An 18,085-nucleotide genomic window follows, 5' to 3' on the forward strand; every position below is an offset into this window, starting at 1 on the left:
GTCTGCGGCATTGCACCGGGCTGCTGGCATTGCCCGGCTCCCCCTTAGGGTACCCAAGATGAGGATGGGGCAGGCACCCCAGGAATGGCAGCATCCTGGGCAAGCATTTCCCAGGGCAGGCAGCACACGCCTGCCATGCTCTCGGGTGCAGCCCTCATATCCCCACCGCTCGCCCACCCGGGACCCGTGGGAGCTGGTTGGGGCTGTTTCAGGAGGGGCCGGGGCCACGGCACGGCCCTGGGGAGCAGGGGAGCATTGCTCAGAAAAGCAAACACTGGGTTAAAATAGACCCATAGCAGTGTATTTTATATACTCTGCACACTACGGGGCTGAGGGGTGCCCTGTGCCTCAGTTTCCCCCTCTGCAAAGGGATGAGCCCTCGGGGACTTGCCCTCCACCAGCTGAGGGCAGAGGAAAGCCGGGGGCTGGCTTCAAGCCCTCGAGCATCGTCCTTGGTGGCATGCAAGTTCCTGGTGTGTGCTCTGTGCCACCTCGGCAGTGTCTCTTGCCTGGCAATTACCTAATCCGTGTGTTTGACACACAAAATCACTGACGCTCTTGCCACCGCCAGACCACAGGCAAGAGCAGGGATGCTACCGGTTCAGCCACGTGCCGAGGGCTCCCGCACCCCGGGAGGAGGCACCGGGTTCCAGCCGGCAGCTGCGGAGGGGCTAGAAATCACCCTCACGTGCTAAAACACTGCCGATGTCAGGAATTTATTAAGTTGTTTGTAAATGACTCCACAATTAATCACTTGTCTGTACAAGGTATCACATGGCGCTCGCCTCCGCAGCTCTATATATAGAGGGGAGGTGTAGGTAGGCTCCATCCATCCCGCTCTTGAGAGACAGGCTCTTGGCTGGGCTTCCTCCCATGACAGGGCCAAGGCTGAGCACACACCAGCTCGGTGCAGCTGTGGAGCTGCTGCCCCAAAGCGCCCTGGCCCCTTCATGCCTTCCCTGGGCTCGGGGACGTTAGGGCAGGGGGTCCCCAGCATCCCTGCTGCATCCCAGCAGCTCCTGCCTGCTCCCCTCAGGTGGTCCATCGGGAGCTCCCTGCCCATTCTTTCCCCAAGGATGGAGATGAAGGGAACCCCAAATCTCATGCTCGTGGGATCCAGGACACTATAGAAACCATAGGTATTGATGTTGGGGCATCAGCCCCAGGCCAAGCCATGGCTGCGGCTCAGAGCATCTTCTCTGTGCAACATGAGCCAGGCTGCAGCGCAGCCCCAGAGCATGAGCTGCCCTCGGGGGGACAAGGCCAGCCCCGAGGAGCTACGCTGGGGTCCGCTCCCCTTTCTGGGGGCTGCGCTGCTGCGTCTCCCACCGTGTGCAGCCCTCGAGGGCAGCGCCGACACCGAGGGCACGCCGCAGAAACCCGGCGTACGCGCGGACACCGAGCGCCTGGTCAGACACTAAATGCACGTGCAAACGCCCCACGCGTGCGCAGACAACGTGTGTGCGTGTGTGTGTGTGCAAACTGGGAGTGCACAAGCACATGCAGACACCAAGCACGTTGCGGACGAGCATGTGTGTGGGCTGAGCGCACATGCAACACTGAGCGCCCGCTGCAGACATCGAGGGCATGTGCAAAAACGCAGGCACTGAGCGCATGTTACAGACAGTGGGCACGCTGCAGACACTGAGCACGTGTTGCATGCACTGAGCGCACGTTGTGTACACTGAGCACACATTACATACACAACAGCCATTAGCGGGAGCTCAGCTGGTTTGGGGGCCAAGAAGATCTTGCTTGGCTCCTAGAACAGGGCAGCGTGAGAGTGGCTGGCTGTCCTGGTGATGAAAAGATGAGAAGAAGGACAGATGGACAAGGGCACGACTGGAGGGACAGGTAGGCTGCTGATGGGTGGGTGGAGGGGTAGAGGGGTGGTGAGATGGATAGATGAATGGATGGATGAATGGATGAATGGGGGATGGATGGATGGATGAGTGTCTGGACAAAGCTGAGCACTAATGGCATTTCATGGCGCATCACTGGGCTTTGATGTCAGGCACCCGCTCCCCTGCAGGGCGCTCTGCCTGCAGAGCCTGGCGCACCAGCAGCCCCATGGGACCACCCGGCACAGCAGAAAGGGAGAGGGGTCACAGGGCCGGGGGTGGCAAAGGTTCTTCCCCCCTCCCCAACACCCGGGTCCTCACCCAGGCACGGCGACCAGGGGCCCGAGCCACACGCAGGCAAAGCCGAGGCGTGCGGGGGGGTGGTGTCGTGGGGCGGTGGGGATGCGGGTGCCTGCCCTCCATCTCCCATCTCGGCCGCTCCACCACCCCTTGCAGCGCCGCGGGTGACGCCGCCAGCACCACTGCCGCAAACCTGCAGCCCCGCCAGCGCCTGCAGGTGATTGACAGCCTTCTCCCACGCATGACTCACCGCCCGGCCCCCCCGGGGGGGCTCATCGCATGGAGGGGACCGTGGGACACCCCCACCCAGGGCCACTGCAGGCAGCTCAGCGGGCAAGCGATGCTCCCAGCCCCCTGCATCCCTGCATCTGTGCATCCCTGCACCCCTGGGGACGTGGACCAGGCAGAGGGACAGCCACCTCCTGCCACCCAGGCTGAGCTCCAAGGACGCTCCCAGCAAGGACAGCTGCGAGGTGGAGCTCCAATAGTTTTCGTGGCAAGGGCCAAGGTTGTGGACAGCAGCAGGCAGTGGTCATGCGTGGCATCAGCCACGTGCTGTGGGGCTGACACGGGTGTCGGGGAGGAATTCCTGGGGGTGCCGTGCTCCGAGGAGCCTGCTCTGCCTGCGCAGAGCGTAAATAGGCAGCTCCTTACCTCTGGCATTCAAATGCCCATGGTGCCTCATGCTGCAGGACACCACTCCCTGAAACACACCTGCAGACGTGTCCTTGTGCATGCACATGCACACACATGCTTGCACACGCACCTTCCTGCATGCACATTCATCCTCCCCATGACAGCGGCTGTTATGGAGCAGCACCAAGTGGCTGTAGGTTTAACATGGGTTTGGCTGTGGGTTTAGGCTGGGCTTGGCCATGGGTTTAGGGCGGATTTGGCCCTGGGTGTAGCATGGGGTGGCCATGGCCACAGCAAGCACAGGGCTGTGGGATGCATTGCCGAGCAGGACCTGGCACACAGGCTGCACCCTGGGCTGTACCCAGCACCCTGCACCAGCCCCACGCAGCCCCTGGCGGGTGCTCCCAGCAGTCCCCAGGGCAGTGCCCATCTCACTGACCCCCCCACCCAGCCACAGTGACCCACAGTAGCAGTCCAGCCCGGCCCTCCTGCCCCCCCACACCCCCTCCGCTGCTCCCCATCTCCCTGTGAAGGAACATGCCACCACTCCTGGGCATGTCCCCAGGGCCGCTCCGGTCCTTGCTGGCACCCAGGGAAGCAGAGCCGTCCTGCGAGCGGCAGATGCGATGCCACGGGAAGGTGGGTGCAGGCAGGGGAACTCCAAACGCTCACCCCCCCCAGCAGCCACCTTCCATCCCAGTGTGCCAACACCTCAGCACTGGCACAGCATCCCAGCGGCACGGGCAGGGCTCGGTGATCCCGGGGCTGGGCACGGCAGAGAACCGTCGAGACTGGGGTGCCACCACTCTGTCCCCAAAAGCGGCTTGGCAGCTCGCTGCCTGCTCTGTGGCATCACCCATGGGCTCACCAGCTCCCGCTGTCCCCCACCCCGTGTGGCCGGCAGAGACACGGACACCTCCACACCATTTCCCCGAGACCTTTAATATCATCGAGAGGTGGCAGCGGGAAGTGGGGGCAGCTCCTGCTGCCCCCCATCCTGTCCCCCCCGCTCAAGTAGAGGCTGGAGCTGGGGGGGACAGAGGCCAGATACACCCCCTCCCCAATTTGGGGGGCTGCAGAGGGTCTTGACGCCCTGCCCAGCATGGAGGGGACCCCGGGGATGGGGCACCCCCCCCCCCCCCCAGGAGTGATGGGAGCACCATGATGCTGGTACCCAGAGCCGGGCGTGCATCCCATGGGAAGGGCTGCTCCCGCCTGCCTTGTCATTTTAAAGATGAGAGACTTAAAAAATAGAGGGAGGAGGAGGAAAGCAAGAGCCTCCGGCCGCAGCCTTCGTCCTGCGGCTGTGCCGGGGTGGCCGGCCGGGCTCTGCCTCTCTGCCTGGAGCTCGGAGCAGAAGCGGCAGCCGAAAGCAGCCGGGGCGTGGGGTGCGGGGTCGGATGGGCTGGCACTGCCCGGTCCCCGTGGGCTGCCTGGCTGTGGCTCCCAAGACCTGTTCCGCCGGCGGGTGGGTGGCCTCGCTGCCGTTTCCCCTCCTGGCTGCCCATGGGTCACCACGGGGGGAGGCGAGAGGGCCTTGGCGGAGGCTCCGGAGCCAGCGGGAACCCCGGCAGGTGCCGAGGTGCAGGGCTGGCACAGCTCCCCGAGGGCTGCCCCACTTGCGGACGAACCTGCAGCACAAGCGGAGAGCAAAGGGTCGGTGAAGGGGAGGGGGCTGCCATATCTGTCCCCCTCCCACCTTGCAGGGGGATATGCGTGGGTGGGGGGGCACAACCGTGCGTGCGTGCATGCATGTGCCCGGGTCCCCAAGCCAGGGTGGCAATGCGACAGCCAAAGCCATCGGCTCCCACCTCCCGCTGCCTCCCCTGCCTGCGTGCCGGGGCTGGGGCAGGGGCTGCAGGCAGGGAGGGATGCTCACCCAGCGTGTCAGGCTTCCAGCTCAGACGTTTCGCAGGAGCTGGGGACAGAGAGCAGACACGTTAATCCTCAGCCTCCTCCGTGTCTGGGCATCACCGGCAGCACCGTGCCCGGGGGGGGGAGGCAACAGGGGATGGGGGAGAAAACCCAGAGGAAGGGGAACCGTGATTCCCAGCACATCCTCCCAGCTGCGGTGCCAGCCACCCCATCCCACGCTGGGACCGCGGTGGGGAGGACGCCCACAGCACTGTCCCCTGGGAGCCCCGGGGTGCTGGTCCCTTGCCCTGGACCACGCCAGCCGCTGCTCCATGGCCTTGGGGTGCAGAGACCCCCCTGCCAGGGGCGGGGGTCTGAGCTCGGACCGGAGGAGCGGGCAGGGACGTCCGTGCCTCGCATGCTGGCACACGCACACCGCAAAGCACAGCCCACCGCAAAGCCCCGGAGGAGCTTCCCCGCTGCTGATCCCCCTCCTCGTTATAAACCTGAGCCTGGGTGGGGGTCCTGGGGCAGGGCTCCCCGGCAGACCTGATCCCAGGGGACAGGCACAAGGCAGGGGCCACCGGAGCGGTGACGGTGCTGCTCCCAGCCCTTGGGGCACCCTTGGACACCCGTTGGGCAACGCACAACCAATGCTGGTGGTAGGATCTTCCCCCCCCGTCCCCGTCCCCGGCACAGCAGCATCCTCAGGTTTATAACAGCAACAAGGGCCCAAGGGATCGGCTCGGGCGCGGTGGGACCGGAGCAGCTCTGTCCCACCACCGGCCGGCCGCACCGGTGGGCCCTGTGGCTGAGCGAGGCTCCGACACCCACGGCCAGCACCGGGGTGGCGGGGGGATGCCCAGTGTGCGACAGCCCCCGGGGAGGACGGCTGTTGCACAGACAGACAGAAGGACAACAGGAGGGGGGGACTGATTTTGTGATCGGGGTGGCATTTCAGAGAAACCCACCCCTGTTATAGGAAAAATCAGGAGCCTGGCAGCATCCCCTCTTCTTGCATCACACGGTTTGGGACACCCCTGCACCCAGGAGACCACCCACAGGCCCCGATGCCGGACAGAGCACCCCAAGGATCAGTCACTCCCCCCCAAACTCTCTCTGGGGTGACCAGAGGCTGATACTGGTACATAAGGAATGGGAGCAGGGACACCACTCTCCCCTCCCCAAGTCTGAGGACCAGGACCCCCCAGTGTGTGATGCAGGGGAGATGCAGCCCCCACGCAGAGGGACAACCCCCCCCCAGCACCCCCGTCTCACTCACGGTTAGCGGGTCAGTAGCAAAAGCAGCCACACTGTTCCTCATCTCACTCTCATTGCCCCGCAGTGGGATGAGGGAGATGTTACCCAACCTGGAGTCCTGCTGCGACCGCGACGCCCGCACCTTGGAGGTCTCCGAGGGCCACAGGGCCCCGCCGTTCTGGGGACAGAGGGGACAGGGGGTGAAGGAGGGCTGGAGACTGACTTTTTGGTCCTCAGCCACCCGGGGATCTCTCCTCCGCCCTGGGTTGCCGGTATTTAGGGATGCTTGGATACCCCGAAGGGTTTCTGCTAGCCAAGCATCCCTCCGAGCCCAGCTCTTGGAGGACGGCGTGCAGTCCTGTGCCCACTGCCTGCCTGCGGGCAGCCTGCCCGATCCCTACCTGCACGTGGAGGAAGGTGGCAAACCACTCCCGGAGATCGGCCTGGGTGTCACAGCACAGGTACCTGCGGGGACACGGCGTCAGCGGCCAGCGGGGACGGCGGGGAGGGACACACGGCTGCTCCGGGTTCTGTTGGGGATGGAGCCGGCGCCCCAGCCGCTGCTTTGCATGGGGTCTTGCAGATCTCAGGGGACCAAAGGGGACAAGGGTGACAGCCACGGACACCGGTGGTACCCTGAGCAGGTCCACGGGCGCCCAGACAGGCTCTGCCCACAGAAATCCCCATCTACACCCTCTGCGGTGAAGGTATGCCGGCTCCGGAGAGCAGCTGCCCCGGCAGCGTGTCCATCAGTCCTGGGGGATTAGTTTAGTGTTACTGTGTCCACCCCTTCCCTTACCATTGTTGCTTCTCGTGCTTCTCGTTCTCGTAGAAGACCGTAAAGCCCCAGCTGGAAGGGGAGAAGTGAAACCATGAAGGCGAACGCCACCCTCGGCTCCACCACTCCAGGTACCAAAGTACCCCAGCAAAGCCCCCGTCCCTGCAAACCTGCCATCCCTGCAAACACCCCCAATCCTACAACCACCTGCATCCCTACAACCACCCACGTCCCTGCATGCCACCCTCCTCCTTGCAAGCCACCTGTACCTCTGCGAGCCACCTGCATCCTCGCAAGCTGCCTCCAGCCCTGCAAGCCCCCGCAGCCCTCCACTGCTGGGTGCCCAGGACAGGTTCCCATCGGATTTATCAGCTCGACGCAATGCTGCGCAGCGATTCAGGGCCAGTAAAGCAGCGGGCAATGGCCCTGAGTCCTTCCCAGTTTGCACCAGTTTGCAGTCCAGCAGGACAGGCACAGGTGCAGCTATCTGAGCCAGTCCTTTTGCTGATGATATGTCTTTCGTGGTCATGCTCTGTCACCTTTCAGCTCCCGCCTGGCCTCAGCTATGCCCAAATGTCCCTGCAATGCCTGGCCAGGGCACCAGCCATTGCGCAGTGCTGGGGGGAGCCCCCCCTGGCCCCAGCCCTGACCCAAAGCCCCAGCTGCTGCTAGCCCACCCCAAGACCTGCAGCAATGCTGCCTGGCACTGTGGCACACACCCAAACCCCTGGGGGTCAGGGTCACGGCCTTGCACGCTCACATGCATACACACATGTACACATGTATGTACACACAGGTTTCCTGCCCCCACAGTGCAGAGTGGCCCTGGAGCATGGGGATTGGAAGCCTCCCAGCAAGCCTGCGTGGCTCGTCACATGTGCTCACATGCACACACAGACATGCGCTTGCACTCATGTGCACACGCATGCACATGCTCACATGTATGCATGTGCATGCACACACTCACATGCACACACCCATAGACCCGCACACATGCGTGTGTGTACTCAGATGCACACAGATGCCGCCATGCATGCACACACACAACTTGCTGACGTGCATACACACACACACATGCCCATGCACTCATATGCACACACATGCACACTGACATGCGTGCACACACACATGTACGCAGCTCGCTGACATGCACGCACCCATATGCACACACTCACATGCACTCACGCAGGCTGCAGAAGCGTCCTCCGAGGCTGCTCTGACATCTGGTGGCAAAAGGCACGGCCAGCAGGAGATGTGTCCCAGCAGCCAAAACTGTCCCTGTCCCCATCCCTGTCCCTATCCTGATCCCCATCCCCATCCATCCCCACGCTCATCCCTGTCCCCATCCTCATCCCTGTCCCCAGCCCAGCAGGGCACCACGTTGCTGCTCACCACGTTGGGGGCCGAAGTTTCTTCTTCATGCCCAGGTAGACCTTCAGGTTCCTGACGGGCCACTCCTTCTCCGGCTTGTGGCTCTGGGGGAGAAGAGCGACCCAGCACCGGGTTGGGGGCTGCCGGACCCTTCGCCACCCGTCCCCCCCCACTCTAGCCCACACCGTGCCGGGATGGGGTTTGTCCCCCCAGCAGGCAGGGAGGAGAAGCTGTAGGGATGCGGTGACGGGGAAGGGGAAGGGGCTCAGCCCAGGTCTGGGCTTGATGAGGGCAGAGCGGGTGCCCATCGCCCACGGCAGAGGCCACGGGTAGAAAGGAGGGGACACAGGAGGGCTCTCCCTGCGGCGGGGTCCCTCAGAGATGGTGCCAGTTGCCTTCGGAGCTGGGACCAGCACTGGCACGCTGTGATGGGGTCTCGAGAGCCTGGCACTAGATGTCCCCTGTGGGGACGCCCACATCATGTCCCTCCTCAGCATCACAGCCACGGCAGCAGTAGCCGCAGCCCCGCTCTGCTGGCAGCTCTCTGCCCCGACCACATCCCCAAATGTCCCACCACCGGCACGCCATGGTGGGTGGGCACCTCTCTGCGGTGGGTGAAGATGGGTGCCCTGACTCCCTTGTCCCACTTAGGCTGTGCTGGGCTCCCCCCTGCATCGGAGCATCCCTTTTGGGGTGCTGGCTGTGAGCTGCACCCTTCCTCACCAAACAGCCTCCCAAGGGGAGGGATGGGGGGAAAACGGGATGTCCCGGCAAAGCCAGGGCACCACCGGTGCCAGCAAGCTCCTTCCCCGTCGTCTGTGCCATGGCAGCCAGCCGGTGCAGACATCACCCTTTGCTGGCAGACGTTTTGAAGGGCCAAAGCCCCGCAGCTCCCTCCCCTCTTGCCTGGGACCTCCCCGATGCTGGCTGCACCTCGCCATGCCACACAAGCCATGCCCTGGCAGCGGCCGACATGACGGGGACCCCCCCACCCTGTACAGCTGCCCACCTGCGTTCGCGTGCAAGCGGCATGACTTACAAGAGCCCAATCCAATGCCCATGGGATGGGGGAGCCAGCTCAGCCCGTCCCCTCTGTACAGCATCGGCCCCTTCCCCTTCCCCATCCCCATCTCCAGTTGCCTGGAGCAAAGGGCAGCGGTACCCCCAAATCGGAGGAGCCCGGATTACAGGGGTGCAAGCTGATGCACCCCCAATGCCGGGGGCTAACGGGGAGGGGTAGCAGCACGGGGGCAGCTCCAGCACAGGCAGCATCCCATTGCCTCGGGCTGCCGCATCCACGAGCGCGCGGTGATCGGCACACGCGTGCTGCGGGATTGGATTTGGGATTGACCCCGGGCAGCCTTGTAAGGGCAGAGGGCGCGGGAGCCCCTGCGCGCCTCGGCTGAGCCCCCCAGGCTCCTCTACTCACGTTCTCCAAGAGGGGGGTCCGCTGCTTCAGGCTCTGTTCAACAGATGACGGGGGTTAAAGCAGATGCAGAGGACGAGCCGCAGTGGGAGGAGAGGGGACAACCTCCCTGCAGACCCTATGCTGCCTACGGGCAGGGGACGGGGGATGGAGGCAGCGATGTGCAGTGGGTGTCACACCAGGGAGCCAGGGCAGGGGAACCAGGGACAGAAGAGTGGGGAGCAGATGGCATCCCAGCTGTGCTGGCACGCCAGCATTCCCCTCCTGAGCCCTTGCATTGACTCAGAGCCAGCTCCGGACCTGCTCCAGGAAAGCTCTGGGTCCGGGAGAGCAACAGCACTTCTGGGATCAGCCCTATTGCTGCCTGCAACGCCCGTGGGATTCCAGCCCCATCGCTGCCTGCAATGGGTGGGCGATTCCAGCCCACATGGGTCCCACATCCTCAGGGACTCCCGGCACCGGGTCACAAGACGGCACAGCTGGGAAGGAAAGCGAAGGCAGGGGAAGGGAAGGGAAGGGAAGGGCAGGCAGGGGAAGGGAAGGGAAGGGCAGGCAGGGGAAGGGAGCGTCGCCTCGCAGGCAGCCAGCAGGCAGGGCTCACCCGCACTTCCTTGTAGAGGCGCAGGCAGGTGTGGTTGAGGATGAAGTAGCGGTCGTGGAAGCCGGTGCTCAGGCCGAGCCCCAGCAGGTTCCTCTCCTCCCGAAACTTCATCATGCCGTGCTTGCAGTCGCCCACTCTGCTGGCTGGGGGCACACGCCTGAGCGGCTCCGGCCCCCCAGGGGGGGTCAGGCCCCCCAGGAAGGGCGCGGGGTGCAGCTAGACCTGGTCCCGCAGGGCAATAGCAAGGGCAACAGCAAGGGCAACTCCCCCCTTCGCCCCCAGCACCGCAGCCCACCGGCCGCTGCCTGCTCCCAGCCCAGGCAGGGCAGGCAGGACCATCTCCTCCAGTGCACTGTGCATGGCATCCAGCCCCGACCCCATACTGGGGGGCTCCCAGCCACACACTAAGGGGGCTGGTGCCCGCTCTGCTTGCGCGGCCAGGTAGGATGCAGCCTTGGGATGGTTGATGCCATGGAGATTCTCCACAGGGTTACAGCCGGCAGGACAGGGAGCTGTCCCCATCCCCATCCCTGTCGCCATCCCTGTCCCCGTCCTAATCCCCATCCCCACCCCATCCCCATCCCTGTCCCTATCCCTGGCCCCGTCCCTATCCCTGTTCTCCCTGCCCGGGCCCTGGCCCCCCCAGCTCCTCACCGAGGTAGATGAGCATGTTCTCCATGGACATCTGCTTCTTCACCACCAGGTAGCTCTCTGTTCCCAGGCAGTGCAAAATGGGCAGAACTTTTTCCGAGTAGTGCAAGGGCCGTTCTGTCGGGCAGGGAGACAGGCAGGGGTCAGGCAGCATCCCCAGGGGCTGGCACCCACCAAGGCGGGGGTCACACATGTGTCCCGAGGGTCTGCCAAGGTCCTGCCTGTCTCTGGGCAGACCTCCCATGCAGCACCATCGCCTTTTAATTGGATTCATTTCACGGTGCTGCTGCTTACTAATTGTCCCCTGGGGAGGTGACTTTTGGCCCATGGTACGTGAGCAGCGGGGGACCTGCGGGGACTGGAAGGTGGCTAAGGAACAATTGCCAACAGATATTGCAATTGCAACACATGTATGTTTTGAAAACGTAGGCTGCTGTAGGCAGTATGTAATCTACACACGTGCATGCAAAAGTATGCACAGAGGTATTTCAAACATGCACATTTCCATGCAAGCAAAGGGCGAGTCAAGGATTTCATAGAAGTTCATAGGTGAATATTCAATTTTAGGCTAATCGGCTAATCATTGCCCCTGCACAGCCTGAGGATCCTTTTTATTTTTAAGGGCTGGATGTTGCTTGGCTGAACATGGTGCTTCCCTGAGCAGAGGGGAGAGAGCTTGATGGCTTGGGGTTGGCAAGGACCAAAATGTCTCAGCAGAGGCTTTCAGTGATGCTGGGATCAGCACCCTGCCTGTCTCCCTGCCAGGCACGGTCCCCAGGCACGCTTAGCCCATGAGAGTCGGTGGCAGGAGCTCGAGGCACCAGCTGGCAGGACCAGGGGCTCATCCTGCTCACACCAAGCTCTCACTTGCTGCTGCCTACAGGCACCCCAGGGCTGCCCCCTTGGGTAGCCGGAGAGCCCAGACACCCCCATTAAACTTCAAAAGCATTTGAACCCCTAAGAATGCAGACAGATGCTCTGCGGGTCCTAGCCCAAACCACGCGTCCATCTGCAGTGCTCGGCCACCTGCAACCTGGATGTGGCAAGCAAAGCTGCGGCACTGCAGCCGTCCTCTCCTGAGCGCCTGGAGCCTGTATCAGCATTGCTCCATGGTGCAGTCTCCATGGGAGCCTTCTCGACCCCATCCCCATCCATCTCCATCTCCATCTCCATCCCCATCCCCATCCCCATCCCCACCACCCTCATGCCCCTGCACCAACCTGCCTCCTCCCTCTCGTTCACTTCGAAGCAGCTCCAATAGTCCTTCTCCTTCATGACGATTTTCCTCCGGTCTAGGATCTCAAAGGTGAGCTCCTCAGCTGTCATTGTGGCTGGGATCTGGGAGGGAGGGAAGGGACAGGTCTCCATCAGCCAGTGCCCAGGGCTGTGCCACCCTTGTGCTAGCTCAAAGCATCTCCCCATGCCACCACAGACATTTGGGCATGCAACAGGGGGTCCCTGTCCCCTCTGTGAGCTCCCCAGGGCTCACCTTGACGTGCTGCTCTGCCTCCGTCTTCTTCTCCTCCAGGTAGACAGTGCAGATGAAGTCCCCGGCTTGCTGGAGGGCAATGGCAAAGCACTTCAACCTGCAGCTTCCCACATGTGGGCTAGATCCCCCCACCCAGCACAGACACTCCCTGCCTGGGGCATCTCCAGGAGATGCTGGAGCAGGCACTGAGGTCCTCATGCAAAGAGGGTGCCCCAGGAAGGTCCTCATGTCCAGGACCCACCTGTGTCCCACTGGATGCTGCCTCCCGCATCTTCATGATGGCCATGATCTCGTCCTGCTGCTTCTTCATCTCTTGGTCGTTGACCTGCCAAAGAAGAGGAGCCCAGGGAGCCATCAGGGCTGACCAGACCACCCTTAAGTTCCACTGCAGAAGCAGACGTGGATCCCCAGGGGAATCTTCTTCCCTGCCCAGCGGTGCTGGCACCTCCATGCTCAGGTGTCTCCAGGGTTTGCAGGGACATGGACCCCCCTCCCCTTGTCTCCAAAGCAAGATGTCTGCAGACAGCTTCCTCCTCTTTCCACCTCCCCATCCCCTGGGAATGTCCACATGTCAGCCTGATCCAGAGCAGCACCAGAGGTGGGGTGAACCTACGTTAAAGATCTTCACATAATGGCTGATGAGGTCTTCCACCACGCGTCCTGCCTTGTAGTCCTTCCCGTCTGTCTGGAAGAGCGTGGGCCCGAAAACGATGGCCAGGTTGTGCGTGTTCATCTGGTTCTCCCCAGAGAAGCGCTGAACCCTACAGGGAACTCCATTAAGATTCCTCTCCCAGGCCCCCCCCTTCAGCCTTGCCAAGGGGAATGCCCCCCACACCAGGATGTGATGCTTGGCTTTGGGCACAGCTTGACCCCAAATCCCCCTCCCTTCCTTGCTTGGGATGTGAGCCAAGGGATGAGGGCTCTCCTCCGCCCCACAGCCTCCCCACGACCCCGCAGCGGACGGGGCAATGCCCCACGGGGGCTTGGGGAGCCTGGGCTCCACCGTCCCGCGGACCTGCCGCCCACGCCATACCGAAAGAGGTGGTTGATGAGCGCCTTCAACGTGGCCCGGTTCACTGTGGGGAGGGTGCCCAGGAGCCTCCGGTACTCGCTGATCTTTGCCTCCTCGTCCTCCAGCGCTGCGAGAGGAGCACGAGGGAGGAGATGAGCGTGGAGGGGCATGAAGTTGAGATTAAGACCCACAGCCCCACCATCCCCTCTCTAGACCCCACCTGGGACCCTTCTGCCCCACTCTGGGGCCGGAGCATCCCAGCTCCATGGGGCCCAGAGCATCCCAGCTCCATGGGGCCCAGAGCATCCCAGCTCTGCGAGGCTGGAACATCCCAGCTCCATGGAGCTGGACCATCCCAGCTGCACAGCAGCGTGGCTCATGGCTGTTTAGCTGCTGGGTGCATCTGACACTGGTATTTAGGGGCCGGATCCAGAAGTGAAGGGCGGAGGGGTCTGGCTCTCTGCCCTGTCTCAGCCCCAGCCATGCCGGAGCACGGGGCTGCATGGGGTCAGGGAGGATGCACTCCACTCCCCACCCACTGCTTGAGCCCCCAGAACATGTGGGGCCCAGATGTGTTCCCCCCACCACATAGCCCAGATGAGAGGACAAATGGGGCTGCAAGCAGATCCGGGGAGCCCGACCCCCTCCTCCCACCATCACCCAGCAGCCCCCCCAGGGCTCACCCGTTGCCCGCAGCCAGTCCTGGCCCCATCGCCCGGTGAAGAGCCCGTCCCCGAGGTCGCGGAAGAAGCGTTTGAGGGTGTTGGCGACGTCGTCCACCTGGTGCTCGCCCTCCTTCAGGCGGACGCTGCGGGCGTCCCGGCGCAGCATCTCCAGCAGGCTGGTGGTCTTCGAGTTCTGCCCGCTCTTGCGGTAGATGCCCTCGGATGTCAGCCCTGCGGCAGAGCCGGTGGGGATGAGCCGGTACCGCGGCACTTCCCACCCCGCAGGTGTTGCTGCGACCGCCGAGGAGCTGCGGGCTGGAGCCAAATTCCTGCTCCAGCCGGAGCCCTCCCACAGAGCTGGCGCGGATGCTCAGGGAGGGAAACACGTGTCGCAAGCGTGTCGGGTCTCAGCCTGCCATACCACACCGATGAGGTGACCCAAATGATGCGCTCTGGTCCCCGCCAGCATCCGGCGATAAGCGATGGCACGTACCGCACTGGGTGATGTAGTCGATGCAGCGGTCCACCAGCAGCGGGACATCCAACTCCGTCAGCTGCTGCTCCGACAAGGTGTCCCCCGCGCTGCCCGCAGCCTTCTGGATGGCGTGGACCCAGCCCAGGAAATCCAGCTTCCTCTCCCCCTGAATGTACAGCGTCCTGCCGGCAAGCCCAGCCTCAGTGGGGGGGGGCCAGCTGCCCCCCCCAAAACCCACTGCGTGGCCAGGACCCCTGGGAAGGCTGGCCCTGGGGGCCTGGGGATGGTCCCGACTCTCTTTTGGGGGTCCCCAGTCACCGTGGGGAGAGCCAAGGCACCCCAGGATGAGGGGGGGTGCTCGGGCAGGGTGTGATAATTTGCTGGAGGGGTCTAACCCGCCCCCCCCCCGCCTCGGTTCTTACCTCCGCCTCTCCACCAGCACCAGCACCTCATTGTCTCCCTGGATGGCTGGAAGGGAAGGCAGAGAGCCCATCACCTGCGGGAACGTGGGGTCCCCGGCCCCCCCAGCCCCACACACCATGGGGGGCAGTGCCAACGGGTCCAGCTCCAGCCCAAATGGGACAAGCAGTGACTTTCCAGGGATGAGGAAGAGGATGGAAAGGAGGAAGAGTGGCTGCATCCCACTCAGCGGAGGGACCCCACGCTCCATCAGAGCAGCATCCACCAGCCTCCCACCAAAAGCTGGGGTGCAACCCAGCTGCTCGGGGCAGAATTTGGGGGATACCCCCCATCCCCAAGGTCCCTCCCAGCCTGGGGGGGGCCCCGTAGCGGGGCAGGGGCACGCACAGAGCTCCTGCAGCTTGCGCAGCTGGAGAGGCTCCTGCCGCTCGCTGTCCTCGAAGCAGACGTGGAGCGTGGAGCCAGCCAGGGCGAACCAGCCCTCCTTGGCTCGTTCCAGGTTGAGGCCACCCTTGTAGTGCAGACGGCCGATCCGCTCGAAGTCGAGAGCCAGCAGCTCCTCGGCGCGGGGATGGACGAAGGACTGAGCCGGGGGAGAAGAGGGACCCATCAGTGCCGCGGGACCCGGCTCCCTCCGGCACCCCTGGCCACCCCCAGCCCACCGCATCCTACCTTGGCGATGGACTTGATCCATTCCCGAGCGGAATCGGGGCTCTCCAGCCCAAAGAGGTAGAGCCTCTCTGACTCGATGTAGATCTCAAACGTGCTCTCAATCCTGCGGGAGGGAGAGAAAGGGGAGCCTGGCCGTCCGCAGGCGTTGGGATGGAGCTGGTTGGGTACCAGGGGCATCCCATCCCGGGGGTGAGAGTATCCTGTGGCATGTCTGCCGCCGGCTCTGCCACCGGCTGATCCAGTTTGGGATCCCCCCTCCCACACCTCTGGGTCCTCCAGCATCCCTGTGCTGCCGTGCACGCTCCGATGGGGAGCACAGGAGCTGCAAAGGGATCGCAAAGGGATTGCAGAGGGTCCACAAAGGAGCTGCAGAGGGATTGCAAAGGGCTTGCAGAGGGGCTGCAAAGGAATTACAAAGGGTTGCAAAAGGGTTACAAAGGGGTTTACACAGATTCCTTGCAAAGACAGCTGGGTCAGGCATGCCACAAGTGCTGGAGGGGCCAGCGGTGAGCTTGGGGACAGCAGCCCCCCATGCCACCACCTGTGAGCGGCCATGCCCAGCCCTGCAGGAGCGGAGGGGATGTTGGGGTGCTATAGGGCTGCATGTAGGGGTACAGCCTTACCCATGGGCGTTCGGTGGGTTGTTCACCAGGCACACGATCTCCTCCACCCTGATCTCACCATTGGGCACGGCATTGCGGTCGTTCTCGTAGTAGCTGAGGACGCCGTCCTGCAGCGTGCACCACCGCCGGCTGAACTCTGCGTGGCACAGGATGGTGCTGGGCAGCCCCGCACGCTCCGGCCAGCCCGAGATCGCCCACCAGCCCAGCCTGGGTGGCCCTGCAGCACCCACTGGGTGCCCACTCACTGTGACCCCCCACTCCAACCAGGGTGGCCAGGTGATGCTGCACCTCCCTGCTGCCTTTGCAGTGCCCTGGGGAGCAGGGGATGGTGCAATCCCCCCAGCAGCACCCCTTTTGGGGCTGGTTCTGAGCCCCCCACCCCCCTGCACCCCTATTTCCCTGCCCCATGGGCCCCCACGTACCTTCCTGGCCTTTCCGCTCACCGACGGGTTTGGCCATGGAGGGGGTCTTGTAGAGGAAGCCATTGTGGGTGACGGAGGGCAGGGGCACCGAGTAGGGCTTCTCCTCACTGCCCCCCACCTCCAGGCGCGGCGTCTCTGCAAATGGGGTGACAGCCTGTCATGGGGGGCTGGGGGGTGCACCCCCCCTTTAGAAGCCCCCCAAGACTGCTGCTGGTGGGGACCCAGCAGGATGCAGCAGGACCCCACTGGGTCAGGGATGGGGTAACAGTGGTCCATGTCATTCCCTGGGTGCTTTGCTGATGTGACGTGAAGGAGCCAGCTGGACAGGGTGACAGTGGTGACACCGGCCACATTGCCCCCTGCCAGCCCCCCAAAACAGCTGGGTGTGTCCGCCGCTCAGCACAAGAAGCAGGAGCCCAAAAGCATCCCACAGGCTGCACTGCCAGCCCCCACCATGCCACAGCTGGAGTGCAAGGAGCAGCTCCGGCCCCCAAATCTGGGGCTGCCTCGGGGTCAGTGGGGTCTGGCTTATCCGCCGGGAGGGCATCCTGCATCCTGCATCCCACATCCCGCATCCCCCCCTGCAGACTAGCCCCAAGCACTGAGCTGTGACGGGATGAGGAAGTTCTGGGAAGGTGGGGACTGGACTCCCCCTCCGCCGAGGTCTCTCCCGGGCTGTCCCAGGTCCCCGCTGCTCTGCGGGAGGAGAAGGGCAGAGCAACCGCAGTCCTGCAGCTGAAATAACAGCCCAGGGCTCTGCCACAGCCACCCTGTGTGACTATGGGCATGTCCCCCCTGCCTCAGTTTCCCCAGCTTGCCTGCCAGTGAGAGGCACCCCCCTATTTCCTCCGGGGACCAGGCAGAAACGGGGTGCAGGGACACCCCTAAAGCACCCCCAGGGTGGACCACGGGGCTGCCCAGAGCTCTAGAGACAGGGAAACCCGGGAGGATGCAGAGCCCTGCTCCACCAGCCCAGCCCGGCTCCACACATGGCGCTGGGCTCATCGAGCCCAGCAATCCCAGGACTCTGGAGATGGCTGCCAGAGCCGGCCCCGGCAGGATGAGCTCAGGGATTTGGTTTTCTCCAGCTCACCGGGGCAGCCGGGAGGCCTCGCTGCCCTCCCAGACCCCTTTTGTGCTGACATGTCTGGAACAGCAGGGCCAGCCCCAACCCTGGGCAAACTCCAGCTTCCGCGGGACGGACTTGGCCACGGAGGCAGCGAGGGAGGTGACGGCTACGGCAGGCGCTGGCCGGCCCCGGCACACCTCCATTCCAGCTGCCCGAGCTTTCCAGGGCCGGAGGCTCACTCCGTGTTAGAGCCTGGATCAGTCCCGTGGGAGCCGTCAGCCCACCCGGAGCAGGGCTCGGTGGCGTGGGCACATTAACTGCACGGGAGGGGGGGGTTTAGGGGGATGCTCTGCAAAACGGTCAGATCCCCCTTGGTCCTTTTGGGGATGCTGAAGGTGGGGGCTGCCCGGCTGGTAGGGGTACATCCCCCCGAGGCTGCGGAGGTCCCCCCGAGGCTGCAGCGTGCCGGGACGGTGCGGCAGAGCTGGCCCAGTCCCTCCCAGTGCCCAGAGCACCAGCC

General features: G+C 63.8%; 1 protein-coding gene across 8 annotated transcripts in view; it reads right to left on the reverse strand.

The window, feature by feature from the left end:
* Window positions 1-3,699: 3,699 nt before the first annotated feature.
* The window catches only part of ARAP1 (ArfGAP with RhoGAP domain, ankyrin repeat and PH domain 1), a 33,838-nt gene continuing 19,452 nt past the window's right edge, over window positions 3,700-18,085 (reverse strand). For 4 of the 8 annotated variants that reach the window (XM_069808706.1, XM_069808705.1, XM_069808711.1 and 1 more), the window contains 21 exons: window positions 16,497-16,631; window positions 16,075-16,210; window positions 15,452-15,554; window positions 15,167-15,362; window positions 14,782-14,827; window positions 14,378-14,541; window positions 13,903-14,115; window positions 13,241-13,346; window positions 12,821-12,968; window positions 12,449-12,532; window positions 12,208-12,276; window positions 11,939-12,056; window positions 10,722-10,835; window positions 10,068-10,210; window positions 9,470-9,502; window positions 8,062-8,144; window positions 6,691-6,741; window positions 6,293-6,356; window positions 5,914-6,069; window positions 4,657-4,695; window positions 3,700-4,408 (listed from right to left, as the gene is read on the reverse strand). In XM_069808706.1, coding sequence (XP_069664807.1) covers window positions 4,678-4,695; window positions 5,914-6,069; window positions 6,293-6,356; window positions 6,691-6,741; window positions 8,062-8,144; window positions 9,470-9,502; window positions 10,068-10,210; window positions 10,722-10,835; window positions 11,939-12,056; window positions 12,208-12,276; window positions 12,449-12,532; window positions 12,821-12,968; window positions 13,241-13,346; window positions 13,903-14,115; window positions 14,378-14,541; window positions 14,782-14,827; window positions 15,167-15,362; window positions 15,452-15,554; window positions 16,075-16,210; window positions 16,497-16,631 — 2,180 coding nt within the window. In that variant the 3' untranslated portion in view covers window positions 3,700-4,408; window positions 4,657-4,677. Of the gene's footprint in view, window positions 4,409-4,656; window positions 4,696-5,913; window positions 6,070-6,292; window positions 6,357-6,690; window positions 6,742-8,061; window positions 8,145-9,469; window positions 9,503-10,067; window positions 10,225-10,721; window positions 10,836-11,938; window positions 12,057-12,207; window positions 12,277-12,448; window positions 12,533-12,820; window positions 12,969-13,240; window positions 13,347-13,902; window positions 14,116-14,377; window positions 14,542-14,781; window positions 14,828-15,166; window positions 15,363-15,451; window positions 15,555-16,074; window positions 16,211-16,496; window positions 16,632-18,085 lie in introns of those variants that run through there. The other 4 variants (XM_069808708.1, XM_069808707.1, XR_011329021.1 and 1 more) reach the window with 4 other exon arrangements.

The sequence above is a fragment of the Haliaeetus albicilla genome, chromosome 20 (genome assembly GCF_947461875.1).
Source record: "Haliaeetus albicilla chromosome 20, bHalAlb1.1, whole genome shotgun sequence".
Taxonomy (NCBI): Eukaryota; Metazoa; Chordata; class Aves; order Accipitriformes; family Accipitridae; genus Haliaeetus; species Haliaeetus albicilla.